At 52.9% G+C, this 13,464-nt stretch overlaps 1 protein-coding gene across 5 annotated transcripts in view; it reads left to right on the top strand.

The window, feature by feature from the left end:
• Positions 1-12,755, top strand: part of JADE2 (jade family PHD finger 2) — an 83,876-nt gene extending 71,121 nt beyond the window's left edge. For 4 of the 5 annotated variants that reach the window (XM_054841363.1, XM_054841360.1, XM_054841361.1 and 1 more), the window contains 3 exons: positions 971-1,088; positions 5,479-5,607; positions 8,135-12,755. In XM_054841363.1, the coding sequence (XP_054697338.1) occupies positions 971-1,088; positions 5,479-5,607; positions 8,135-9,000 (1,113 nt within the window). In that variant the 3' untranslated portion in view covers positions 9,001-12,755. The remainder of the gene's footprint in view (positions 1-970; positions 1,089-5,478; positions 5,608-8,134) is intronic. The other variant, XM_054841362.1, reaches the window with a different exon arrangement.
• Positions 12,756-13,464: the final 709 nt, after the last annotated feature.

The raw sequence follows: 13,464 nt of genomic DNA on the forward strand, positions 1-13,464 counted from the left end.
TTTTGTGGGTCTCGGTCCCTTTGCGCAGTGATGTGTATCAGCAGCAGAGTTAAAGGATGTGCTGCAACAAGTACTGAAAGTTAATCCTGACTAATCGGGGCAGATTAGTGTCGCGCTTGGCCCCGTTTGACTCCCTGCTGTGTTACTCGGGCTGGATTTGTGCCCTCGAAAGCACTGATGCCGAAGTGCAAACCCTGCCCATGAATTCAGGCCTTTGATGGGAGAAGGAAAGGTTAACTTGCTTATCATTTATGGTCAGAAGAAGACAGGAGAGAGAGAGACTCCCCTCCGTGCATCCCCCTATACGGACCCCTGCGTGGGGAGGTCTTCGGACCTGGGGCTGCCCCAGCCCCTTGGGCAGGACGTTCCCCGCTCGCTGCTGGCCCGAGCGCTGGGAGCGGTGGTGGCCGAGCTGTCCCTCATGCCGGGGCAGAGGCTGGTGGAGCCGTGGTTGGGTTTTTCCAAGGCGGCTGCTCTGGTTTGGGGTGGGTGCTCCAGAGTCCAGCACTCCAGGTGGGCGCTCCAGGTATCTGCAGGGCTTTGCAGGGAGACTTGGTGCTACAAGAGGGACGTCCTGCTGGGAGGAGCAAAGCCGTATCTCTGGAGATACTCTGCTTCCTTACGGCTTTTGTATGCCCAGTGCATGTGCTGGAGAAGCCGGCCAACCCTCCTTGCCCCTCACGGGATCCTGGCTGCCAGAGCCAGAACAGACACATTGAGGCTTTGAATCATTCACTGCGTGGTTATTCCCATCTACATTGTGCAGTTTGGATCAAGAGCCATCACCTCTAGTCCTGGCGCATCCAGAGTGCCCTGGTAGGAGTTTTGGTGCGGCGCGGCTGGTGGCGAGATGAAGAAGACTGAATCCCGGGGAGCGGGGATTTCCCTGGGAGGCAGAAGCAGTGACACAGCTTGAGGGGACCCGTTTGGACCCTGCCTAAACCAGACACTGTTTTTTGTGTTTCTGTAGGTTAGAAATCTCTGTTACATGGTGACGAGACGGGAGAAAATGAAACACACCATTTGTAAACTCCAGGAGCAGATCTTCCATCTCCAGATGAAGCTTATTGAGAAAGATCTTTACCCAGGTCAGTACCGCATACCGGAGCTTGTTCTCACAGACGCTGTCCCTGCCGTCCTCTGAAGCCAAAGACTGGTGCCCAAGCCTCAGCCCCCACCCCAAGGAAGCCAGAGCTGCCCCCTCCCCGGCAGTGTTATTTAAGCACAGTTCGTATGTCGACTCTTTGCACCGCTCCAGTTTTGTTCAGAAACACACAATAAAGCCATACCCTGGGTGACCGGAGTGTCGGAGCTCCTTGTTTTCACAGATCCCTCTCGATCCTCCTCTCCACAGGAACTGGTCAGAAAGACCAAGCGTTTGGTTAGGTGGTGATGCTGAGGCAGCGTTTCGGCAACTTTGGCGGAGATGGAGCTGTTTGGGAGGAGATGGCACGTCCTGGGCACGGGGCTGATCCACAGCAGCTGGCTCCCTGGCGTGGGTCAGCACCTGACGCTTTGGACTCTTCGCAGATGCCTCTGGCTCTGCCAAGAATCCAAGGTTAAGCTGCTGGTGGGATGTCTGTCACTCCTAAAGACCAGCTCCTTTAGCTCTGGTCAGCGGCCGTTCTCTGTTCCACGTACGTGTTAGTTGGGAACATCACACCTACTGCATGCAAAGCCTTTGGCTCCTTTTATTAAGAATTGAAATAAAGTTGGTTTCCTTCTTTTCTTCTTTTTTTTTTTTTCCTTTTGCACGAGTGGTGCCGGAGCCCACAGCTCCTGCTCCCTCCTCCTCTCCCTTCGGTGGCAGCGCAGACCAAACCCCATGGCTGCAGAACAGTTTTTCCAGCAGCAGCATCTGGCGCTTTGGCAGGCTCTTCCGACGGTTGTTGTGTTTGTGGCTTTGGAGTTGCTTTTGAAGCCATCACATGGTCGGGGTTTCTGCAGGAACTGGCTGGGCTGAGCTTTCCTTGACAAAAGTTTCCTTTGACTGAAGTTTTGGAGGCTGAGAAGTGCGTACGTTCAGATGTTTGTGACTCAGAGTCTGTGCAAATTCCTCGCGATGGCTAGAGGCAGACGTCTGTGCGGGGCAGGGGTGACTGGGACCCCGAGGTGTGCTCCGGGGAGATGTGGGTCCTGTAAATCTCTGTCCCTGTGACACAGGTCAGTGACACTGCGTGTTGCTTCGTACGTCCTTGCTGAACCAGCGATACGGGTCACCAGCCTGGGCACACACGAAATGGTGTTCCCGGTTGTTCCCACCAACGGGAGACCCCACGTTGCACATCCCGAGAGCCGTTCCTGGCACCCGGGAGACTTGTGCTGGGTCGTGGTCCCAGCAGTGATGCTGCTGCCTGGGGGAGGGCCGGCAGGAGGGCCAGCTCCGGAATAACGGGTGGGATAAAAGAGCAACAAACTGGGATCGTGATGGCAGATGCCGTGCACCGTTGCTGCCAGGCTCTGCGGGAGCGGGGCAGGAATCATCTGGGGACTGTTGGGTTTTGGGGGGATCACAGGGATCCTCGTGATGCTCTTTGGTTCGGCTGGTTGAACCTGGTTTAGGGTTCGCAGCTCCCAGGAGGAGACAGGCGCAGGGTAGTTTGCCAGAAAGGCTTTTTGAGCTCATCTCCCTTGCAAACGGGGTGTTAGATGGCTGGAAACGCCCCTGGGGACCTGTGTTCCCCAAAATGCCTTGGGGAGTCCGACCTCCGGTGCGTGCCCGCCCCTCTCTAATGCAGCGACGGGGTGGGAGCCAGCAGCTCCTCCTGGGGAGGGCTGGGGGGGTGAGCCAGGACCGGCGAGGGGGAGCTGTGTCGGGGCTCTGCCGCTTGCGTTTCGGGGCTGTGTGCCCCGCCGAGTGCCGGCACTGTGCAATTGCCCTTCCTGAAAATGTCACGCGTGTGCTCAGAGAAAAGCACGACTGCCATGACCGTGATGTTTGTTCTGCCTGAAGGTGAGTGATGAGAGCCAAACCCGCGGTGAGAGGGTGACTCAGGCGGTGATTTGCGCGGGCTGGGGGATTGTTTCACACGTTTCGATGCAAATGTTCTTCTCTCCTGCCCCAGACGGTTGGCGTTTGCCAATTCATTTTCTGCTCTGAACCGACCGCGCCGAGCTGGTTGTCTCTCCCAGGATGGGCTTTTTGGTTAAGCCTGAGCAGGGGCTGCTGCCCCTGGGACTCGGCTCCGGGAACGGGCCCGGCTGGGGGAATTTGCTCCTGGGATCTCCAGGTGGTTTGGGCACCTGGGTCCTTCCCATGCCAGGGGGACATTAGGGACCCGAGTGCTTTTCGGCATCGGTGCGTAGGGTCTCCCGAGGTCGGGAGGAGTTGCCTTGCTGGGAGGTAGCATCAGGCCGTAAGTTGCGATCCCAAATGTGGGAAGAGAGGATGGCCCGGTTAGCCGTGACAGTCATAGCCCAGGTAAGAGCACAGCATCGGTACATACCTCCTCCCCGATGCCACACACAACCCTCACGCTGATCTCCAGGTCCTGCCCGACGGCTGGGGCCATCAGCAGCACTGTCCCACCCCAGTCCCATCCCGAATACGCGCCGTTAAAAAGCCTGATCCTACCAAGGGCTCCCAACACCCGCACGTTTGCTAAGTGTCCTCGATGCCAGTCAGACACGTAGAGCTAAAGAGACTCGGGACCAAAGCTATGGTAACTCGCTGCTGCATTTTCCATCATTACAAGGCGGTAACGGGTTCGAAAGGAGGGAGATGGATCCTGTAGCATCCCCTCCGCCCAGCTCCTGAGCAGGCTGCTCTGCGTGCCTGGGCTTTGTTGAAGAAAGGAAAAAGTCTGCGTTATTTTGCCTGGATGAGGCCAGTTTTTAACTGCCGTTACGGTAGTCATCAACTGAAATCGGTTGGGTTTATTCCAAAGATGGTTTTGGCACAAAAGTTTTTTTGGAATGGCTTCCACATAAAACTCAGAACTGGAGGGGTTTATTTTTCCTGCTGACAAACGATCATTTAAGCGGGAGGTTTTTAATAAAATTAGCGAGAACTGCCCAAGTAAAATGAGCCCACCTCTCTCCCCTGTATTTTTTTTGCATGGAGTGGAAAGTAAACACTGTCTGGCTTTGCAACACAGCTACTATTTTGACAGGTTCCTCTTCAAAAAGTACTGCTCGGGTTTCTCTTTAGCCCCATTGTGCTGTCCAAACAAAGTTAGATTTTTATTTTGTAAGCGAAGTGAAAAACGTGTCTGCGTTTCTCCGGTTATTTGGCAGGAACGTAGCAAATACCAATTTCGCTTTTGCTTTTCTTTCTTTTAGTGAGTCCTTTGGTCAAGAGGCGTTCCTGGCTTGGCAAGCCCGGGACTGTAAATCCTCTGTTAGTCCGGCCTCGGGCAGGTGCAGTGCCCCTGCGCACCCAGTACATTTCCACTGCTGCAGCAAGGGGAGAGCAGAGGTTATTCCCTCTGACCCATCCAGTCCGCAGCCTCGCTGCTATTTCGTTTCTTAAAATCATTGCTCCGATAGCTGCACAGCTCGTGCAGGGGCCAGACTGAAAAACTGCATGTCTTGCCTCCACATCCCTCAGCCACTCACGTTTTGGTTTAGGGGTGATATCCTTCCCCCCCCCTGAAAATTAATAGAAGTTTTAGCATGGACTTCTTTGGGAGAGTGACCTAACAGAGTAAGTAAAAACTGTTGGGAGTATTTCACTTGGCAATACAAGTCATACTTTTATAGGGTATTTGTCCTGTTTACCCAAGAGGAATAAATCCAGTAGAAGTTCAAAGCCATTTAGGAAATATTGATTTTTAGCTGAATGTCTCCATAGCTAAGAGTTATATCCCTGGCTTGCCATAGGCAATGCTGGTCATCTGTCCTACTCCATTTACTTATGTTCAATACACTGCTTAAGTTTTACAGCCGCGTTGGGTTTTTTTCACCCCCGCACAGTGTGAGTGCAAGCAGTTACTATCGCCGAAAGGTCAAATCAAATCAAGGTCTGCTTTAAAACACTGCCGGTACCGTTGCTGTCAAACCGGCTTTGCAGCTGCATCTCTCCAGGAGATGCTCTTGTCGGTGACGGGTGACACGCCGCCGGGTTTGGAGGTCCCCACGTCTCCTGGAAGGTGTCTGAGCAGGGTTTGGGGTTACTCCTGCTGCTCTCGCAGGTCCTCACCCCAAAGCCCCGGTCCAGGAGGGCACGTCGGTGGCTGTAGGGTCTCCAGCGAGTCCCCTGCCTTCGGTGAGACTGCTTCTGCAGCCGCGTTTAAGTTCATGGCCAAGGCCCAAACCTCTTTTTTATACAACCTACGGGATTCAGATTTTCTTACGCTATAGGGACTTTAGCCCACAGCTGGCTGAGAAGTGGCCGCTGTCCTCCCTTTGGCTTGGAGTTGTTTGCAGGTCTGGTCCAGGTCTCCACCGCAGGGGTGTGCCCCAGGGGAACTGGCTCACTGCAGCATCCCTGATGCCTCGTCTCACACGGAGTTTTCCTTTTTTTCTAAAAAATGCCAGAACAAACTGGGAAGAAGACAAAGGGTAAGAAAAGTGACCCGAGAAGGAAAGGAAGAGATGGTAGAAAAAATAGTCCCGAGAAGAAAGAGAAAAGGAAATCAGTCAACGAAACTGTATTGGGACAACTGGGTAAGTCGGATTTTATGGGTGCAGAGCTGACCCATGCTGCTGGAGGCTCCCTGTTTTGGGGAGCAGGGTTGAGTCCCAGCCCCCGATCCCTCCTGCACGTACATGGTGGAGTTACGCCCAAGGCCATGGGAGCCTCTTCCATCTGTCCCTCGTGGGCACCAGCCTGAATGACCGAGCTCCTACGGGAGGGACTGTGTCGGAGACGTGATCCCTGGTGGGGCAGGGGGTGTAAAATCCACGCCCCCCGCAGCCCCAGGGTGCGTGTCTGGGTTAGGAGAATGTGTTGCAGAGCCTGTGATGTGCTGCTGAAGAGTGATTCCACTTTCCGGTGATAAAATCAGTCTTCCTCACCCCGCAGTAGGGCTCTCCCTCGTATCTTCTGTGCTGCGCACCGACGGTGAATACGGCGCATGGGCTGTGCATTTTCATGGCATGTACTGTCCAGGACCATGCGGTCGTGCTGGTTGTGCGGGCGGTCCGGGAGCATCCAGGAGGCAGGCACAAAGCGTGGCTGCTCTCTTGAATTTGCTTGGGGGGCACGGAGATGCGGGCTGGCTGGCTCTGCGGATGCTTCACCCACCTCTGGCTTTTCCCCATCAGCTGCAACCTACCGCCACTCGGCAGCAGACGAGGGTTGGGGAGGGGGAGTAAAAAACCAGAACAAAAAAGGTCTTTTTTGATGATAACCTTGGCAACTGCATATGATTTTTGTATGGAATTGGGTTTTTGTTTGATTTCCTCCGGCGCTGTCACCTCCGCCAGCATGCGGGGTAGGAGGTGATGAGTTCGTGCGTGCTCAGCTGTCCCACACGTGCACAGAGTGGGACATACTGGTCCCGTGGGGCTCTCCGACAATCTGAGGGTGCTATAAAACCCTCCTGGGGGTACAGAGAGTTTCGGTGGGAGGTCTGGGCATCTGGGGCACCCTGCCTTGCTTTGCTTTGCCCATTGCTCGCCCCAACTGCTTTCTGTTCATCTCAAAGCCGTTGGGTTTTAGGCAGAGGCCCCTTTGGAAATGGGGCTTTTGCGCTCATCCTGTCTCTGCGCTGTTCTCTGCTAAAGAAACTTTATATTTTCTGGAGCACATTTGTCAGATGATGGAGGACTGGGGCATCTCCGGGAAAAACTGCGCTGCTGCAAGCTTGGGAAACCAGGCAGCTGACCCAGAGCTTCACCAGGGTCTTGGAACCTCCTGGATTTTGTTAAGGGCTTGAAGCATCGCTTGGGGCTGCAGTCATCGGAAAAGGGTTGGGGGAAGGTGACCTTGGCAGTGCCCTTGTCGGCAAGACCTCGGGCTGTTCGGTGCCTGGGTACCACGCGATGCCCTAAGCTCATCGCTGCTCCTGCTTCCCCTCCCCTGCATTGGGAGGTGACCTGCCAGGAGGTGTGGGACGGCCACCTCAACAGCGTCACCTCCGAGGGGGGGGGGATTCCGAGCTGATGGCCCTCCCCAGTGCTGCCCGTGAGCAGCCCTGGCGTTGCGCAGGGTGTTTCGTTTGTGCCCCTGCGGTGGTCGCTCATCCACGCAGCGTGGAGGCATGAGGTCACAGCCCGTATCGCTGCTCACAGGGGAGGGTGATGCAAAGCCGTAATCGAGACTGGCAAACGCTGCGGATGTGAGTTGCCGTGCCTCTGCCACTGCTCTTTCCCTCTTCTCTTTGCTAGGCTGACTGCTTTAAAAGGAAAGCTCTCACCTGAAAACAAAAATCAAACAACTTTTCCTCCATCCAGAAAACCAGCTCTGATGTTGAACCCGTGGGTTTCTGTTGGGGGGATTGAGATTGGGTGTGCTTGTGCAGGTATGCGCCTTTCCACTTGCTAATTGGAGCAAGCCCAGCCCAAAATGCTCACCCTTGCTCTCAGATACAATTATTAGGAAGTTTTTCAGCTTTTTCCATTCCAGCCTGTCATCTCTGCTCCTCTTCTTCATTTTCACACCTCTCAAGTATTTGGAGATGTTCTTAGACCTGCCTCCCTCCCTCCCTGCCTTTGCACACAGATCTAGCACCGGTCCCATCGCCCCACTGACCGCCTGGCTCGGGTGGTGCCCGGGGTTTTGGCAGGACGTGGTGGCATGGTGGCATGGTGGCAGCTGCTCCCCGGGCAACCTGTCACCCCTTGCCCGGGCACAAGTCCCGCTCTGGTAGCAGCTGCTGAATTTTGAGGCTCACACCTGGGTTGGTGGTCCTGCTGCCTTTGCACCGGAATTTATTTTCCACTCATGCTGGGGTGGGTTGGGGCTTGGCATCTTCGCTGCAGAAAGATGCTCCATTTAGATTCGGGGAGGTTTGCGGGGCGTTGGATGTGGGGAGCCACTTGGGTTGTTGTGCTGTGACCTCAGTGGACCCCAAATTCAGCATTAGTGCTGGAGTAAACGTGCTGCTGTGCCCTGGCGTGGTGCATTACGGTTGACCTTTTGAGTGTTTCTCCGGTGCCGGGGAGTTGCGGTTAAGTTGGTGGTGTCGTCAAAGGGCAGCGTGGCTGTTTCCGGCTCCTGAGGCAATCTTCCACTTTTGTTTTTTTCCAGGCTTATCAACCTCCTTCCCCATCGACGGGACCTTCTTCAACAGCTGGTTGGCGCAGTCGGTCCAGATCACCGCCGAGAACATGGCGATGAGCGAGTGGTCCCTCAACAACGCCCACCACGAGGACAGCACCCCTGGCCTCTCCGAGGAGCTCCTCCAGGACGAGGAGACCTTGCTGAGCTTCATGATGGACCATTCCCTCAGGTCCCCGTTCAAACAGAGCGAGGCCGCAAAGAAAGTGAAAAGCAAAACGAGAATGAACACTAAGAAAAAGCTGCCCAGGAGCAGCCCCCCCGCCGTGGGTGGGAGCCACCCAGAGAGCTCGGAGCCCTGGACTAACAACGCCAGCGACTTGTCGGATGATGCCACCAAGCCCTTCGCTCCCGATTCCAGACCGAGCAAGTCGGAGAAAGGGACGGCAAAGCTTCCCACCGACCGCAAAGGGACAGGCGAGGCCAAAAAGGCGGCCAAGAAGGGCTCTGTCCCGAAAGCCGGCGAGCCTCACCCCCCGGCCGGGGCGAGGGGCTGCGTCAGCAAGGAGGAGGAGGAGGAGGAGGAGGAGACGCCGCGCTGCGCTCAGCCGGAGCCCAGCCCCGCGGCCAAAGTGCCTGACTCCGTAGGTAGCCCCAAAACCGTCGTGCAGTTCAAATTACCAAAGGAGAGCCGAGGGACTCGGAGGTCGCAGCCCCCCAAGCCCGACGGCGCCGGCGGAGCTCCCTTGCGTCGTTTCGACGCCGAGACGGACGGCTACTTCTCCGACGCAGAGATGAGCGACTCGGACGGGGAGTCCCGCGGCGGCAGGGCGCAGCGGGGCCAGCTGGATGCAGCCGGCGAGGACATCGTCAGGATGAGCATCCTGGCATCCTAACTCCTCCCGACCGCGCCGGCTCGACGAGGCCTCAACCCAGTTACAACTGCCATGTCCGATTTCTGCCTGGTATCATAGCAAGGGGGATTTTTAATATGTGTATATAGTTGGAAATTCGGCACTGTTGTCTTTCTCTTCTCTATACGCCTGAGATACAGCTTCAGCTTCACCGACATCGATGACCGTGACAGCAGTGGTCCCTCCCCAGCTCCCCGCCGGACCCCACTTCCCGGGAACGTGAGCATCCCGGCAGGACCGATGCCGAGGGTGCCGAGAGGGCGGAGGGTGCCGGTACCCGTGCTTTCTGCAGGGATGACAGTTTAATTAATGGGCATTATTTAACGAGGGGCAGATTTCTGCCCGGGACGGTTGCCCCCAGAGCAGGGAGCGAGCAGAGGGTACGGGAGCGGCCAGCTGCGGGTGGGGAAATACCTGCCTGCGCGCGCGTATAGGAGGAGGCAAAATAAGCGATACTAAAATAAATAATGACTAAAGCACAAAAAGCTTGTTGGAGGAAAGCGCTTGGGGTGGAAGAGAGCAACGTTACGTTTCTATTTTTAGGGAAAAAAAAAAAACCAAACCCTCGGTCATTATTTTTTCCCCTCACCTTTCCATCTGGTCAGGATCCGTCCAGGGGCCGGGATGCAAAATTTCTCCCCGTCCCTGCCCCATGGGTCGACCCCGTTGAGGTCGTTAGAAAAACTGAAGCGATTTACTCAGGTGAATTGATAAGCCGTCAGCAAGCTGGAAAATGGAAATGTGGGGCAGGATGGAAGAGAAAAACATCCTTTAAAAACACTGTGGGGAGTCAGAGCTGGTTTAACCCGGGAGGTTGAGCGAAGTTTTTCTGCCTGTGCTTCTCTCCGATGGCCGCCGTGGTCCCACCGTGCCGGGGCGGCACATTTGAAATCCCCTTTGCACAACGAAACGCTTGGCCGTGAGGCCAAACGTACCGTTACCGAGGGGAAATGGAAACGCTTGCCTTCACCATTTTGTTTTCCTACTAAACGCTACAGTGGAAATGGTGAATTTATTCCTCCCCATCCTTTTTTTTTTTTTTTTTTTTTTTTTAATTTTAAATCCTGGTTACAAGTTGTTGACTCGTCGTGGGAGGGTGATTCACAGAAGCTGACATTATAAATATTACAATAATTTAATGCATAAAATGTCCCCAGTAAGCCTTAAATGTTGTTTAAAAGCCCATGTTACCTACAAGTCAGGCGAATTTCCATGTTTGCACTTAATTGCACCATTACTTCGGTTTTGGCTTCAAAGGTCACAGTTAAGTCGTGCTACGTGTTTTATTGGAGTGACCCCAGTGTGAGCTCAGGGAACAAAAAAAAAAAAAAGGAATTCACTGAAACTTTTGTTGTTGTTGTTTTTTAAAAATAAAAAATGTTTTAAAAAAATAAAAAAACAAAAAAACCAAACCTGGGACACTTCTGCAACCGGTTAAACCCATCACTAAACAAAAAAACCCTTGCAATTGTCAAACCAATCAGTCAAATAATTTTGTGGATGCCAAAGAATATTTTGACAGTCAAGCAGCACAGCCAGAAACCGGAAACTTGTCATTACGAAAAAAATTGGAAGTTATTTAGCAACCAAGGACTAAAGACACACTCATAACACACTGCTGCGGCGTTAGGTTCCAAGCTTGCTCCGAGGGATGCTGCTGCTCCGAGACCGCATCCTGCCGTTTTGATTTCCGATGCTTTTTGCTCATTTCACTGTGAGCTTTCTTTTGAAACTCTGAGACTCCTTCAACTGATGTTTTAGAGTAGATCATCTTTATCAGCCTTCCAAAGTCCTTAAGTATTGATAAAATTGCAGCAGAGATAAGCGATGACAGCCTAGCTCATCCCAGGCATGGCGAGCAGCGGGGGCTTCGGGTCGGATGCTGAGCGCCTGCACCCAGCCCTGGCTAAGCCCAACACTAACCCAGCTGAGACTGACCGTGCCTGGGGAGGAATCTTCCTCAGATGGGAAAAATGTTACATGAGTTATTAGCAGGAAAAAAAAAAAACCCAAACCACCACACCAACCAACAGAAAAATCAACAAAACGGGAACCACCTTTGTTATAAATTAGCATAATCCATCAAGGTTGGAAATGAAAATCTGCTCATTAATTAAGGCTCAGTATGTTCAGATAATGTTAAATACAGTAAATAGGACTTAGTTTATCTTATCAGGCTTGCTAGCTTTAGCTACAGTATCCTAGTATAAGAGTCATAACAATAATCAATATGCTGCCTTTTAATGAATCTTGCTTCCGTGTGCTTCACTCAATTATGGTTAAAAAAAAGCAATCCACAAATTTCACTGTACACAGCTCCATTCATCAGCTTCTGCACTACTTGTCTTCTCAGTACAGGAAAGCAAAAAGGGGGAGACTTTAAAGAACAACCAACCCGGCGCCGCCAGCACCAGGCAATAAAACAGTTTGAAACGCTCCCAAAATGTCAGGCATCGTATTTTGCCATCGGGAGACGGCGTTTACGTGGGGAAAGCTAAAGGGGGCTGTGGGGCATGTCGAACCCCGTGAGAGGAACAGGGTGGGGGGGGATAGAGAGGAGAAAAGGGGCTCAGCCGCAGGGCTGAGCAAAGGCTGGCAGGGCTGGACGGCTGCGGCCACCCCGGTGCGTCCCCTGCACGGCGTTATCCTTGCCATCACCTCGCCTGGGAGCAGGGGAGCCTGGCGTTCAGGAGAGAAAAATGCACAAAGCGAGTATTTTTTGATGATACTGTAAATGTATTTTGAAATGAAAGAAAATATAAGGGTTTATTTTAGTAGAGAAATGTTGTCTTTTAAGCTGTATAAACTGCAGGAATCGACATTTGCACTGTCAGAGCGCCCGTTTCCTTGGAGAAGCAGCAGCCGTTGTAGTTGAGATGAGGATGCAAATAGCATCGTGCCCCGCTCGTGGAGAACAGCCCCAACGTCGACCCCAGCCCTGACGGCTGCGGGAGTTTCCCGAGCACAGCTCCAATTCCACACACCCATTTTTCCCACACCCATTTTCCTAAAATTTTTTTTTTTTTTTTAAATTCTTGCACCTATTTTATGGAATTCGGATGCCTGCTGTCGCACGGAGCTGGCCCCAAGGCGGGGTGCAGGATGGAGCAGGGAGGGGAGAGCGGGATGCGGGAGCAGCCGCCAGCGGGAAGATGCTGCTGCAGGGCAAGGCGTGAGGTTTGGTTGTTCTTTAAGGAAATCCCCCCCGCCGTTTGCGCCATTCCACATACAAAACAGACCCACTTCACATCAGTTACAGGAAACGATATGAATGTCACAGGAGGAGAAACCCTTCTGTTTTCTTTGTTTCAAAGAACGTGATGTGCCATTTGTTAATATAAAAGAGAAATATTGAAAATATATTGAAAAGAGCAATTTTAAATTATTTTTGGCTTATGTTGCAATATTTATTTTCTTGTATTAGAAATTCCTTTGTAGAGAAAAAATGTATTTTTCATTAATGCAAAAACCTATTTCTCCTTTTTGTACATTTTCCATGTTAGTTAATCCTTAAAGCAATATAATGTTATCATCAAACTCGTTCTGTGTGAGACTGTATTATGCATGCTATTTGTGTTGCCTTGGAATAGCTCTGTCTGCCATTATTTTCATCCTGTTTAGATACAGTGTATGCTTTAATACACATTGGGACCATGGCCCATTGCTTATGAAAAAAAACCCTTTGCATTCCTCAATGTGTTGGCAAATGCAGTCAATAAAGCAGTGTTTTCTGTGTGCCTCGGTGTTGGTGTGGTGAGCAAGGTCACGCAGAGATTTACCCGGGAACCAGAGGGCCCGTTGGAGCATCCCAGGGGATGCAGCTCTCTGCGTGGGGATGCGGAGCTGGTCCGTCCCTGCCGATGCAGCCACTGTCTGCCCGTGTATAGCGAATTTCTGAGTTTCCATTGCGTTTCCATGTAATTTCCATTGGCAAACCTCGGCGAACCCTTGCGGAGCGCGGCTGGAGACGTTTGTCAGTCTGGAGGGAAGACCCTAAGCAAGAGGGTGCTCGCAAGGTCCCAAGTGCCTGAAAGTTTCTGTAATTCAAGGTAACAACCTTTCTTTTGGAGACTTAAATCTTGTTTTGCAGACTTGGAGCAAAACACGCTCCACGGGAGACGAGAGGTTTGTCGGAGCAGCCCTTTGTGCCAGCAACCAGCATCGCACGCAGTGAAACGCGCTGTTACGTTCGCTATTCACGGGAGCAAAGGAAAAGCTGTGAAATCCCAAATACTACAGCAGTGGGTTGCTATTTGTAACACGCTGCTTGTTTTCCTGCTGATGTGGGTCACACGCAGGCGGGTACCGGGGCCGACCCTCCATCCTGGGAGTGTGGGGTCCAGCGTGGCGGGAGAGGCAGGGCTCATCCCCACGGCTGTAAAAACTCTGGCTTGAATGGGACCCACGTCTCCCCACACGTGCAGAGGCGGCTTGGAGCCCACGGGC

The sequence above is a fragment of the Grus americana genome, chromosome 14 (assembly GCF_028858705.1).
Source record: "Grus americana isolate bGruAme1 chromosome 14, bGruAme1.mat, whole genome shotgun sequence".
NCBI classification, from domain to species: Eukaryota; Metazoa; Chordata; class Aves; order Gruiformes; family Gruidae; genus Grus; species Grus americana.